Source organism: Zalophus californianus, chromosome 3, assembly GCF_009762305.2.
Source record: "Zalophus californianus isolate mZalCal1 chromosome 3, mZalCal1.pri.v2, whole genome shotgun sequence".
In the NCBI taxonomy this organism is placed as follows: Eukaryota; Metazoa; Chordata; class Mammalia; order Carnivora; family Otariidae; genus Zalophus; species Zalophus californianus.
The window spans coordinates 157,268,763-157,281,743 of NC_045597.1; the positions used below are offsets into that span (position 1 = coordinate 157,268,763).

The 12,981-nt window shown below is 38.8% G+C and overlaps 1 protein-coding gene across 10 annotated transcripts in view; it reads right to left on the reverse strand.

Moving 5' to 3' along the window:
• The window catches only part of ANKRD44 (ankyrin repeat domain 44), a 321,576-nt gene that overhangs the window by 14,674 nt on the left and 293,921 nt on the right, over positions 1-12,981 (reverse strand). For all 10 annotated transcript variants that reach the window (XM_027588508.2, XM_027588506.2, XM_027588511.2 and 7 more), the window contains 4 exons: positions 11,086-11,173; positions 9,945-10,062; positions 8,401-8,617; positions 5,018-5,105 (listed from right to left, as the gene is read on the reverse strand). In XM_027588508.2, the coding sequence (XP_027444309.1) occupies positions 5,018-5,105; positions 8,401-8,617; positions 9,945-10,062; positions 11,086-11,173 (511 nt within the window). The remainder of the gene's footprint in view (positions 1-5,017; positions 5,106-8,400; positions 8,618-9,944; positions 10,063-11,085; positions 11,174-12,981) is intronic.

Sequence of the window (12,981 nt, forward strand, 5' to 3'; positions counted from 1 at the left end):
CTTCCCAGTAAGCTAAAATGAAACTATGTATCTGGGGTAAGGGAAAGGGGTGGGGGCATTCCAAAGACAAACAGCTCTAAATCTAGAATAAAGGAATAACTTGATTTCTACCTTAGCTGGAGGAAGATCTCCTTGATATAAAGAAGCAAATTAAAGATAACGTAGTTGGATGAGTGGGACAGCCCCCCCTTTTTAAGGAATTAAAATCAACTCTCCTTGCCTTACAAATTGAGTTTTTATTTTTTATTCATTTTTTAAAAAGATTTTATTTATTTATTTGACAGAGAGAGAGAGAGCACAAGCAGGGGGAGCGGCAGGCAGAGAGAGAGCAGAGTCCCCACTGAGCAGGGAGCCTGATGTGGGGGATCATGACCTGAGCCACCCAAGGTAGACGCTTAACGACTGAGTCACCCAGGCATCCCACAAATTGAGTTTTTAAAGAACGGAAAAAGCTTGCCTATCCTTTTTACCAATCCCCAAACCTCTCTTACTCATCTGAAAAGGTTTGTAGGTATTGTAAAATTCTTCTTGGAGGATTTTGCATTCTTTCCCTATGCCTTTGAGATGTACCTGGTCTTCTCCAGGAACTAGTATCTAGGCCATTTCTTTGAAATGCCCATTTCAGGGAGATAATTCTTATCAGAAAAAAAAAAAAAAAAGAATGGCTATTTGGAAACTAGGGAAATAAAAATTCTTAAGTCTCTGATGTGTGGAATTGTTGAATCTCTGTATTGTATACCTGAAATGAATATAACACTGTATGTTAACTAACTGGAATATAAATAAAAACTTAAAAAAAACCTATATATTAACTATACTGGAATTTTAAAAAATTTGAAAATCTGAAGTTTTCCCAATTTTAGTAAAAAGTTTAAGCCATCTGGGCAGGTAACCTTAACTTATTCCATTTGCCAGAAACACAATCTGGATCTGTGGTTGTTGTGGTTGTTGTTGTTTAATAAACTAGTGAGTTTTGCATTATCATACCTGTTTAAATGCTAAAATTTAAAAACAAAAGTTATTAAGATTTCTGTTCGTGTCCATCTATATGTGTATGTATGTCTATGTATGTACATTATGTTTTTTTCTATCTCCATATGGTACTGCCAAAATTAATTTGTAAAGAGCTCTATTTAATTGGCTTAATGAACATTAAGCACTTGGGGCACCTGGGTGGCTCAGTCAGTTAAACGTCCAACTCCTGGTTTCGGCTCAGGTCATGATCTCAGGGTTGTGAGACTAAGCCCCTGTGTGGGCCTACTTAAGATTCTCTCTTTCCCTCTCTCTGTGCCCCTCCCCAGGAAATAAAAATAAAATAATATAATAATAAAAAGAACATAAGCACTTATATAAGCCAAGTATATTCTCAGAAATATAGAAACTAACCCAAATGTTTTTCAGGTTCACATGATCTGGGTTTATCTTTGGTGAACAAGCACTAGTTTTAGGTTGGTCAGTTTAATTAAAACAGGCACGTCTTCAGAGTTATCAGCATTTATAATGCAGATATAAAACTTTTATTCTACCTAGGTTTACTAAAAATCAAATAAGCTCATGTTATCACTGTTACAGAATTTGTCAGCCAGAAAGATAATTTAAGATAATGGTTAGCTGTTTAATATCTCATGTTTTCATGAGTGATCTAAACATAATCATTAAGAATAAGTAAATTAAATAGATGTAAGTAAGATAAAAGTTTATAAGTAAACTTTTCAACAATAATTATGCTTTATGGTATGTATACTTAAAAATAGTTTCCAAAATGTTTTTGGTAACCTGAAACCTTAGTTAAACTGAGACACATTAAATGATGGATATTCATTGACTTCTAGATCATTTCCAATTAATATAAAACTCTTGAAACATTATTACTGAACATAGATTTATCCACTTTTGGCTTCCTTTGACAGAGGAACTACAGATATTTGGCTCCATTAGTAAACATGTTTGGTACCACATTGAAATATGTATTATAAGGAAGAATATACTCCTAGAAATTATGAAATTTATTTATGAATTTGCCAATCCACAGAATGCTAATGTAACTGACAATCCACTATTGCTTACTTCTTAGTTTCCACTAGGAATTAAGGATTCTAGGGGTTAAGAATTTTAATCAATTAAAACTATTTAGAAATAATAAGGGTGGGACACCTGGGTGGCTCAGTCATTAAGCGTCTGCCTTCAGCTCAGGTCATGATCCCAGGGTCCTGGGATCAAGCCCCGCATCAGGCTCCCCACTCCACAGAGGGCCTGCTTCTCCCTTTCCCACTCCCCCTGTGTTCCCTCTCTCGCTCTCTTTCTGTCAAATAAATAAATAAAACCTTAAAAAAAATAAGAGTGAAAGAAAATAACTGTAAGAAAAGTAGGTAATAAAAGTAGAATGTATTTTTTTTGATAAGGAAAGTTATGAAAGACATGATTTTTGTTTGTTTGGGTTTTTTTAGTAAGAAAAAAGAGAAAGTAATTTTGTCCTAAAGTAAAATGACTGTTTTTTCTGGAATGAGAAAGAGGGGGAAAAATTAGGACAAAATCTGAATGGACATAAAAAGCTATAAAAGGTCTGTGGAAAAGGAATCTTGGAAAAGGAATTCTCTGTGGTCAAGCTGGTTAAGATTGGAATGGATTTACTTAAGCTTAAAAAAATGAGTTTTAATATCAAAAGTACACTAGTGCAAAATTAGAATTTGGTTTTCTCTCTGTTAAAGGAACAAAGGGTTTTTTTCGTAGATTATTGATCTGCTCTTAATAAGAAACTGTAAGTAAAGATTTTTTTTTTTTATTTTTAACCTTTTAAGTAATCCTCCTGAAAAGCAGAGATTTTGTGTCTTACCAAAATAATTTACTGTGCTTTAGGCTATCTTTATCAAGTCTTTAATTACTTAAGAAAACCCAGTCTTGGGCGCCTGGGTGACTCAGTTGGTTAAGCGACTGCTGTCGGCTCAGGTCATGATCCCGGAGTCCTGGGATCGAGTCCCACATCGGGCTCCCTGCTCAGTGGGGAGTCTGCTTCTCCCTCTGACCCTCTTCCCTCTCGTACTCTCTCTCTCTTTTTCTCTCTCTCAAATAAATAAATAAAATCTTTTTTTTTTTTTAAAAGAAAACCCAGTCTTCTTAGTATTAAAAGAGCTAAGGAAGTTTTTTGGTTTGTTTTTTAAGCCACTACTAACTTTCTGTATTTATCTTTATTAGCTATATCACTTTGGTTAAATGGATAACTAAGTACTGTTGCACAGTGACCTATGATCCTATTCGACTAAGTGTTTTAAAATCTTTTGATATTTTTGACAAATAAATAAATGTATAAGTTGGTCAACAGGCCAACTGGCTTAAAGAAGTATCCTCTCTTCGGGATTATTTCTTAACTTCTGTGAATCTAGTTGGTTTGGTTCATGGGGACCCTGGTTCAGGAATGTCCTGTAAACCTTAGGAATACTTTTACTATTAATAATTATCTTCCTGGTCTGTTGCTTCCTAGTCTGTTGTTCTCTCAAGGGTTTTATTTATTTATTTATTTATTTATTCATTCATTTTTATTAACATATAATGTATTATTTGTTTCAGGGGTACAGGTCTGTGATTCATCAGTCTTACACAATACACAGCGCTCACCATAAGGGTTTTAGATGTGTGTATGCAGCCGTAAGCCAGCTGACAAATGGTCTCCCTCCAACTGGAATGAAAACCCGACATTATCTCCTGTGAAATAGAGACTGAGACCCAAAAAGACAATGGTAACTGAGAATAACTTGCAACATCACCTTTGTTCAAACCTCTTGGTTGGCCAGAGGTTGATCAAAGTGGGGAGGAAGAACTGCCAGACTGATCCCACATGAGCCTTTACTTGGTAGGTCAGGCACCACTGATGCCAGGAAACAACATAGCAAAAAAAAACACCCTTAACTTTTAGGTTTCATGTTATTGTAAATGTTCCGTCTTCTCAGAGGTCAGACCATCTAGTTAACCAATTAATAACCACCAAGTTATACGGGTGACTGCCCCATTCCTACGATACCTCAAATAAGGCCAGATATGAAACCCTCGCTAATCAGATATTTTTATTCCTTCTTTTTCCTGTTTCCTATTCTTTATTCTGTGAAAACTTCCTGCTTTCTGCCTCACTCTGCAGTTCTCTGAACTCTTGCAAGTGGACACTGTCTGCTTCATGAAGTGTAAAATAAAGTTCGTCTGGTTCTTTAATCACTGTGGATTAAATGCTGGAACCCCAGTATTTCTTCAGAACCCCTACATCCAGGAAGGAGTTTACTGTGCACCACTTACGCAAGGCGTCATGCTAGGTTTTGGGGGATACCAAAGTGACAAAGGCATGGTTCCTTCAGATTTAAAATCACTCCTATACTTTATTTCTTACTCTTTGCTTATTCACCCACTATACGCCTCCAATATCTTTCAATCAAATGATCCAGTTGCATATAAAGCCCGCGGACAATGCAAAGACAAAGCAGGTCCCAGGTGGCCATGTTCCCCCAGGCTGACCATGGAAGTCTGCTTTCAAGTCACCGTATTATCTAAACAATGGTTCATCCTGTGAGATGGCAGCAAAAAGTACATTTATCAAAAAAGAACTTACAACATACGAAGAATGGAGAATTACAACGTATAAAAAGTCTTCCTGCCATAAAATGTCTTTTCTAATCATCCATAGGCATATTGCTGTTAACCCCAACTTATTTTTAGAATTTGGTACACAAATGTGAGGTACATCTGGAGAGCTCTTCACCTGGGGTGTAACATGCCTCTTAGTCACCCACGACACTTCATGTAGTTTCCCTCAGGTGACATGTGAGCCACCTGGGCACTCCACAAAAAGCTCCTGGAAAATCATTAACACTAGGGACCACACTTTGCTATCAGGCCCATTTGCCATTAGCAGCAAAGTGGAATATGTTGGTCTTACCTATAGTCTAAAAGCCTGTCCCTTCCCAGAGAGGCAATCTCTCTGTATGTAGTTAAAAGGATTAAAGCAACACCATTAACTCCCAGCGTTTCTACTTACATTGCACAGTGCAGTGGAGTAAAGGGATTACCGATAAATTTGCGAAAACATTTTTGCTCCAAAAGTACCTCTATACAGTTTTCATTACCTGCAAGGAATCAAAAGAATTTAGAGAGTTTCCAAGAAAGAAATTTTGGTCAACACAATCTATTTTTTTTTGTTGTTCTTGTTAAGTATTGAATTCTGACTTGTGAATTTTCATGAATTGGCTGAATGTTCATTCTCCATGGAATAAACAAAATGCCAGAATGTCATTAACTATGCTCACAGGTGTTCTGAGACATAGTGCAACAGTGAAGGCCTTATGCTCTAGAGGAGAGAAAGAGATAAAGAAGGGACCCCATTTGCAAGTGGAATAGATTCAATATCATCCTCAGTTCTCAAGAAATAGATGCCTGACATAGATATGCCTCAGTTTGCCCATGTTTACAACAGGAAATTCTCCTTTCACCCACATGAATAGGTTCACTTACAATTATGCAACCTAATTCAGGAAAGAAGATGTGACTGATAGAAAACAGTATTTGAGATAATGCAGGTGAAAGGGCTTTGACTCTAAAATACTATGTAAGTGTTTAAAATGGCACCAAGGCCAGTTCCTGGCAAATAGTATGGACCCAATAAATATTTTCTTAATAAGTAGATGAATGAATGTGAGGAATTATTTTCAACGACATGACAATAGTTTCTAAATCAACTGAATTTGGGTTGAGTAAGGCCTCAGCTCTGTCATCTTGCTTGTTACATGACTTAGGCAACCCACTTGGGATCTGTGAGCCTCCGTTTCCCATATATAAAAAAATCAGACTAGTAAAGCCTGCTCTACCTATGTCACAGGATGATGGAGTTTTCAGTTGATAAAGGACCTAAAAGTGGTTTGTGAGACAATGTGCATTTGTCAGAGCAAGAAGGCAATGCTATTTGGCTTTGGAATACAGACTACGTCCTGAACCTCTTCTTAGCTGAATTTACTGCTAAATTAGAGTTCTGTTATGATCTATCCCAGAATTATGCAGATTGGATAATTTTAAGTATTAAAATACAAGTCAAACCTTTCTTGCACCTGTAGAGAGAAAAGGTGAAGCTGCTTTTAGGAGGATGAAGAAGCATATGAAGTAATGAATATAAAATCCCCTAACTTGATTCAAGTTACACTGTTCAGCTTTCTAACTACATCCAACCCTCACTCAAACAGTCCCAGACACTTCAGTCCCTCTAGTAGTATGAATCCCCCCAAAGGACCTCACTTAGGGCAGCATCCAAACCTACCATTCCTTGGAGACTATATGCATTCCAACATAAGGTCTGTGTCGGGAGGACTGGGGACCCTTGCACAACTTTCGATATTCAAAGTGCTCAGTGGAGGGGAATCTGGGAAGATGGGAGCTTGAACCTTGGATCTGGAAGACTGTACTGGAAGGGTGGTTACTTGGGAGAGGACTGATCCTCATCCCCTGCTTGCACCTGAAGAGGCCTAAGAAGAGAGACCCGCCATCCCCACTGTTCCATCCCACTCCAGGGGAGAGGATGTGGTCTGTTATCAGCACTCTGACTGTGTCTTCCCCTTCCTGTTGGTTTTCTAGTGCCAGAGAGCTCTCACAGCTTGACTCAGATGGTAGTTAGGGAGCTCTCATCCATTAGTAAGTGGGGAAAAAAAAAAAATCACAATCTGCCGACGGCAGGGAAGGAGCATAACCAAGCTGAACAAGGAGAAAACTTGGCTCTCACTGAAAAAAGGAGGATTATAATGAAAGCTTAATGAAACGTCTGACACTGATATATGAGAGCACCCCAAAACCTTTCTGGTCCTAATAATTATAGTTTCTGAGTGAAAATTTTAATAGAAGAATTGAAAATAGAAAAATAAAATTATAGAAATCAAGTAAGAAGTATATGGGAAATTATCCACATAAACTTGGTGGGGGGGAAGAGCTTCTTAAGCAAGACTGGAAACCTACATGCAACAACAACAAAAAATTTGCCAGATTCAACTAACAAAAGTTCAAAATCTCTGCATGGAAAAAGAGATCATAAACAAGGAACAAAGACAAATTATAGACAGGGAGAAAACATTTGCAGCACACATAACAAATGGAGGGTTCCTATTTCTAAGACAAGGTACTTCTACAAACATATGAGAAATGATACAACTCAATAGGAAAAAAAATGGGCAACAGATGAAAAAGGCATGTCCAGAAGAGGAAAAGGAAATGCAAATACATAAATAAATACACTATCAGAGAAACACAAATTGAAATAATGAGATACCTGTTTCTTGCCCTTCAAATTGACAAAAATTTAAAAAAGATGGTATTGTCTTGGCTGGCAAGGGCTTAAGAAAATGTACGTTTTATATACATGTCTGACAGAGTAATACAGTTTTATACTCTTTTGGCAAAGTAATACGGTATAATTCACTAAAATTAAAAAAGTATACATTGCTCTCTTATCAATAATTTCACTTTTGGAAAGTTATCTGACAGAATTTAAGGTACCATAATATGAACACAAACACTGCAGCATTGTTTGGAATTGGAAAAAAACCTGAAAACTATCTAAATGTTCATCAACAAGGCTCTGGTATGAATAAATAATAAATTCTGGTATGCACACTCACATATGTGTATATCTATCCCGCTGCATGCTATCACACATACAACTATTAAAAAGATCAATGTACACGGATATATACTGACTCCTAAGAATATCTGCAATAGAAACTTATGTAAACAGTAACAAAAAAAGAAAGTTATATAATACTTGTTATATGATTCTAGTTTTCAAAAATAGATGCATATACAATTTGTATTTATTTAATATTCTCAAGGGAAAATTATGAAAGATATATACCGAATTACATCAGAAAGTAAATTTAGAAATGGAGACAATTTTACTTTAGGCACCATCACCGTTTTTGATATGTTACAATTAGTATGCATTTTCTTTTTCACTCAAATAAGTGAAATGAAAAATTTAAAATCTCCCAAATAACAAGTGCAACTAAATAGACAGGGGATATAGGACATAAAAAGAAATGCCAAATCATGCATCTACTAGTAGGCAATTGTGACATATTATTACATCATATTTATTTGCTTTTAGCTGTATTATTTTAATTCCTTGTAGGATCTCAAACCCTGACTAAAATTAGTTATTTCAGTTCACCAAAGGTTCTGATTACGAGTTACATGTTAGCGATTAACAAAAAGAGGGCATCATGATAGCCATGAAGGAAAAACTTAAAAAAAAAGACGGGGTATCATAGATGCAGAAAGATTGGAAACCATGGCTTACGACGTTACACTATGTTCTCACCTCCGCTGAGACCACAGTGGTGCCGGGCAGGAAATCTACTGGAATCAGTCAAACGACAATCAACTCACCATTGTAACAAGCCCAGTGCAGTGGCGTGTAGCCTTGGTTATCTTTGAAAGAACAATCCTCCTCGGAAAGTGCCATCTGGAGCAGCTCACTCAGCCATGTGGCGTGGCCACGAGCAGCCGCATAGTGCAGGGGGGTCCTCCCTCTGGAATCTTTACAGAGAATCGACACTTCTTGCTCCAGCAGCATTTGCACACATTCCTCATGGCCTGTCATAATCTGATGCATTGCAATTAAAAAGACAAAACCCATCTCAGAAGGGCAGAGATGCAGGAAGCAAGGCGGTGGCGTGAGAGGACAGAGGGGGACAACCCCAGCAAGATTCTGGTGAACACACCACGATTTTAGAAACATCTCTAGACTCTCCAAACATAAACTTGAAGGGTCTCATGATAGAGCGGAAAACACAGGCTTTTAGAATCAGGAAGGTACAAGTGAAATCCTGGCTTCCCGCTTGTAAAACGTGGACTAATTTATCTGCCTCTCTGCGCCTCACTTTATCCACCTGGAAATAGGAATAGTAATAATGACTCATAGGTTGTCGTGAGGCCTAATGAGACATGTAAAGGCACCCAGCCTGTGGCTCCGCCCACAGGAAGTACTCAAAAAATAAGAACTATGATTATGATATTGACCGCTTAGTGTTCTTCTTCTCTTTTTCCTTTCATTTATCATAGTGTTCAGCACCATTACCAAATAGCAATTTTATGATTTCTGTTTTTGTTTCATTTAGTTTGACATGCTTTAAAAAAATTTCAGCAGATGTATATGAAGAATCATCCACAGGATACATATTTCAGGTGGCGAATGGCCCAACATTTGTAATAAAGAACAATTAGAAATAGCACGGCTACCGAAAACTAGGTAATCATTGGAATAAATTATACCTCCTACACACAATGGGGGATAAAAAAATGGGGTGGAAAAATATTTATTGACATGGAAAAAGGTCTTCAAACTACTTGGAGAAAAAAAGCAGGTTCCAAATAGCATCTTCAGTATTCTCTCTTTTTAAAATTCAAAACAAATCCATATAAAGCAAAAAAAAAGACTGGTGATACACAACCAAAAAGTAGTTGTCTCCAGGGGGTAAGATTATCGGTGATTGTGACTTTCTTCTTTGAGCCTTAAGAAATTTTTTTTGCAAATTTTCTATGATGTGCGTATAATCACAAAACAGAACCAATTCTACCAACAGCAGGTGTTCGTGTATCTATTATCACAATCTAACATGAAATCTGAAAAGCAGGACCTAAGAGTACCTGCCATTATTTCACCTTTGCAAAAGATTTTGTCATTTCTTTCCTTCTTTCTTTCTTGTCATCTCTGTACTCGTCGTGGGGCTCCGACTCATGACCCCAAGATCAAGAGTTGCATGCTCTACTGACTGAGCCAGCCAGGCACCCCTGTAATTTCTTTTTGACTGACTGAGATTAATTACTTATCTTAGGAAAACATTCTTTTTACTAAAACTTCATATGGGGGGGGAGGGGGAAACAAGCTCACTACAAAATTGCTTCACTAAAGCTGAGGAAGATGCACATACCCCTCTGTGTAAAGCTGTGCAGCCCATGAGGTCAACAGCATCTACATTGGCTTCCTTTTCAAGTAACAGTGAAACAGCATCAATGTGTCCGTACGCTACTGCAAGCATCAGCGGGGTTCTAGGCAGAGAAACAAATCAGGCTTTAAAAAAGATCAGGGAAAACAAACACCCATCACTTCCAGAGGGAGGACACCTCTCTCTTCTCTCTCTCTCTCTCTCTCAACAATTGCTTAATATTTTCTGAGCATCCCCAGTTTGCTAATATCATGCATGGAACAAGCCATCTCCGTCCCTGGTCTCTAAAGGCCACCTGGAATGGTGTCAGTGGAATGATCAATACAATAAAATACAAATTGTTCATGTTCATGGCATCTTTTTCAAAACTGTGTAGCATTCACCCAATAATCACTGAGCAGGGAGTGTGTCCATGTAGGGGGCCCTCCTGCTCCTATCATTACTTTATAGTTTTCTATGTTGAACTTCTGCTCAAGATTTTATTTGATCAAAGCTTCACTGCCGCAAAGGAAAGTCTGACAAGGCCAGAGGGGTGAAAAAAAACAAAACAAAACAGTGTTGGGGTCCGGGAGGTGAGGTTCTCGCTGTAACTCTGACACTAATTCATGCATCTGGGGTGAGTCACTCCTGCTTTGTTTTTTGTGCCGCATTTCCTATTTGTAAGGGAAATTAGGTGGGGGGATGGGCTAACAGATGGAAAATACTTTGGAAAAACAAACTCAGAAATGATAAAAATACGAAGGATTATTTTTTTATGATAGAGATAACCTCTTGAGGTCTGTCCTACTGTCATAATTAATTTAAAAAATGGGAATGCAGCAGCTTCAGAAGAGGGTAAAAGTGGATACAAAGAGAAATAAAATGAAAGAAAGGCCAGGAACCATGGCCACAGAAATAAAAAGTTGGCTCTCTGTCATCAAGTTACTCCCCTTCCCATACTTTTCTTGGATATATACTCTAGCACAAAGCCCCCTCCTTATTCTAGGGCTCTGAACTATGAATTTCACCCAAATATATAACCCCAAACTAGAATTCAGCCATCAACCCTCCTAGCTGTTTAACAAAATTAACCAATTACCTGTTGTGAATGAAATGCCAACCCCAGGCCCGGTTTAAGAACACTTACTGTCCTTTGGCATCTTTCACATCAATTGCTTCTGGGTTTTCTGCAATTTCTAGTAATAGCCGCAAACACAGTGTATGACCATTAATTACTGAAAAAGAAAATAATGGACATTCTTTTAACAGACCAGCACTACACAAATCCCTCCAAAGTAAAATTTTTACTTTGGACTTCAAATCAGTCGTTTTCAATGCTGCTGACAGCTCTCCCCAGGTTTCCAGTTCGTATGAGCTGCTGGGCATGATTTTGTGTTGTTCACCAATTCTTCCTCCCATTTCTTCCCATCAGGGCACTTTGGTCCTCACTTAACTTTTTCCTGGCTCCTGTATTGAGAGTTTGTTCCTGAAAAATGATGTCCTTTCTTACCTTCTCATTTCGGACTGATAACCTCTCGTGAATGTTCAGCTTACTCTTTGTGTTCTTCTAAAAGAGTCACCCAATTCTGTATAATCCCGTGTCCAGCCTGCCTCCAGCCCTTTTTAAAAAGAAGGATGGGAGAGGAGGCGAAACAGGGGAGCAGAACAGGATGGGGGGAGAGGAGGGAAGGGGCAGCAGAGGAGAGGAGGAAGGGACACGCGAACAGGTCCTGCCTTTTTTTTCTCCCAGTCGTTTTACATTTGGAGGTAGACATTAGAGCAATAGTTCTGATTGATTAGCGGTGACTTGAAGCAAAACCTCACACCGGAAAGGTGTCTGCAGGCCCTCGGCTTATTGCTCCTTGACTGACCAGCAGCTCCCAGGAGACTTACAGATGCACCCCGAGGCTGCAGGACAACTCTGCCCGGGAGCTCCTCAAACTGCAGCCCACGGTTTCTCTGCTTTCCGGGGTCTCCTGTGGCTGCCACCTCCCGTCCCCTCCGGCCCCTCCGTTCTGTCCCTGGCCAAGCTATGACTGGGGCGCCCACCTCGCCCCTTCCCAGGCGCTGCCCCGTCCTCCCCATGCCCCTTCTCACTCTAATGGGGTCTGCCCACGGGCAGGAAAGGCAGCCCTAATGTTGGCCTTGACTGCTGGGGCCAAATACAAGGTCAAGGCCTAGTGCGCACCAGGCAAGATGCTACGCTGGGGAGTGGTGGTGCCTCCAGGGCTGGGAAGCAAGCCTACTGGGATGATAATCTGCTGGGCTAAGGTATTTTCCTCCCAGCTTGTTGAATGGAACCCACAGCCTTACAAAAAACATGGCCTTCCACTGAGGGAGCAGGATGAGAACAAGTACGTTTAAAATCCCAAACGTGACCTTCTCTCCTTTCCGAACAATGAGAACACCATAAAACACATTGCTTTTACCTCGTTATGGCTGTGGAGAGAAAAGGGAATAGACGCAGCTATGTTAGGTTGATAAAGGCTCTTCTAAGAGCTGCGTTTTACAGTTCTTTTTATTGCCCGCCGGTCGTGAGAGAATGCTAATTTAATAACGACACACTTTCCAGGGACAATGCATATTAGAATTAGCTCACATTCATCGACACAGCTCAAATTAACTACAGGAATAATGCCCACATTGTGTAGACCATTGCATTCAGCTCATTCAGCAATGCTCCATTTATGTATCTCAGGAGGAAATTTTGTGACCTGGAGTACAGGCAATATACTGCCATTGCTGTTGTTTTGGGTTTTTTTGTTTGTTTTAAAAATTACATTAAATCTATTACCACTGGTAAAATATGCAAGAATTCAATGTATGCTTAAAAGGAAATGATTAGCAGAGGACTGATAGTTAAATACTACAGACAATGAGGTCATGAAAGTGCAGGTATAGTGTATTTTCATTGATTCCTCTTCCTATATCAATTTGATATTCCGTAAATACTCATAATTATAATAGTTCCAAAGGAAGAAAAAATAATAGTTCCAAAGATGCTTGATTTTTGGCTACGCAGAAAAAGAGAATAAAATCATCT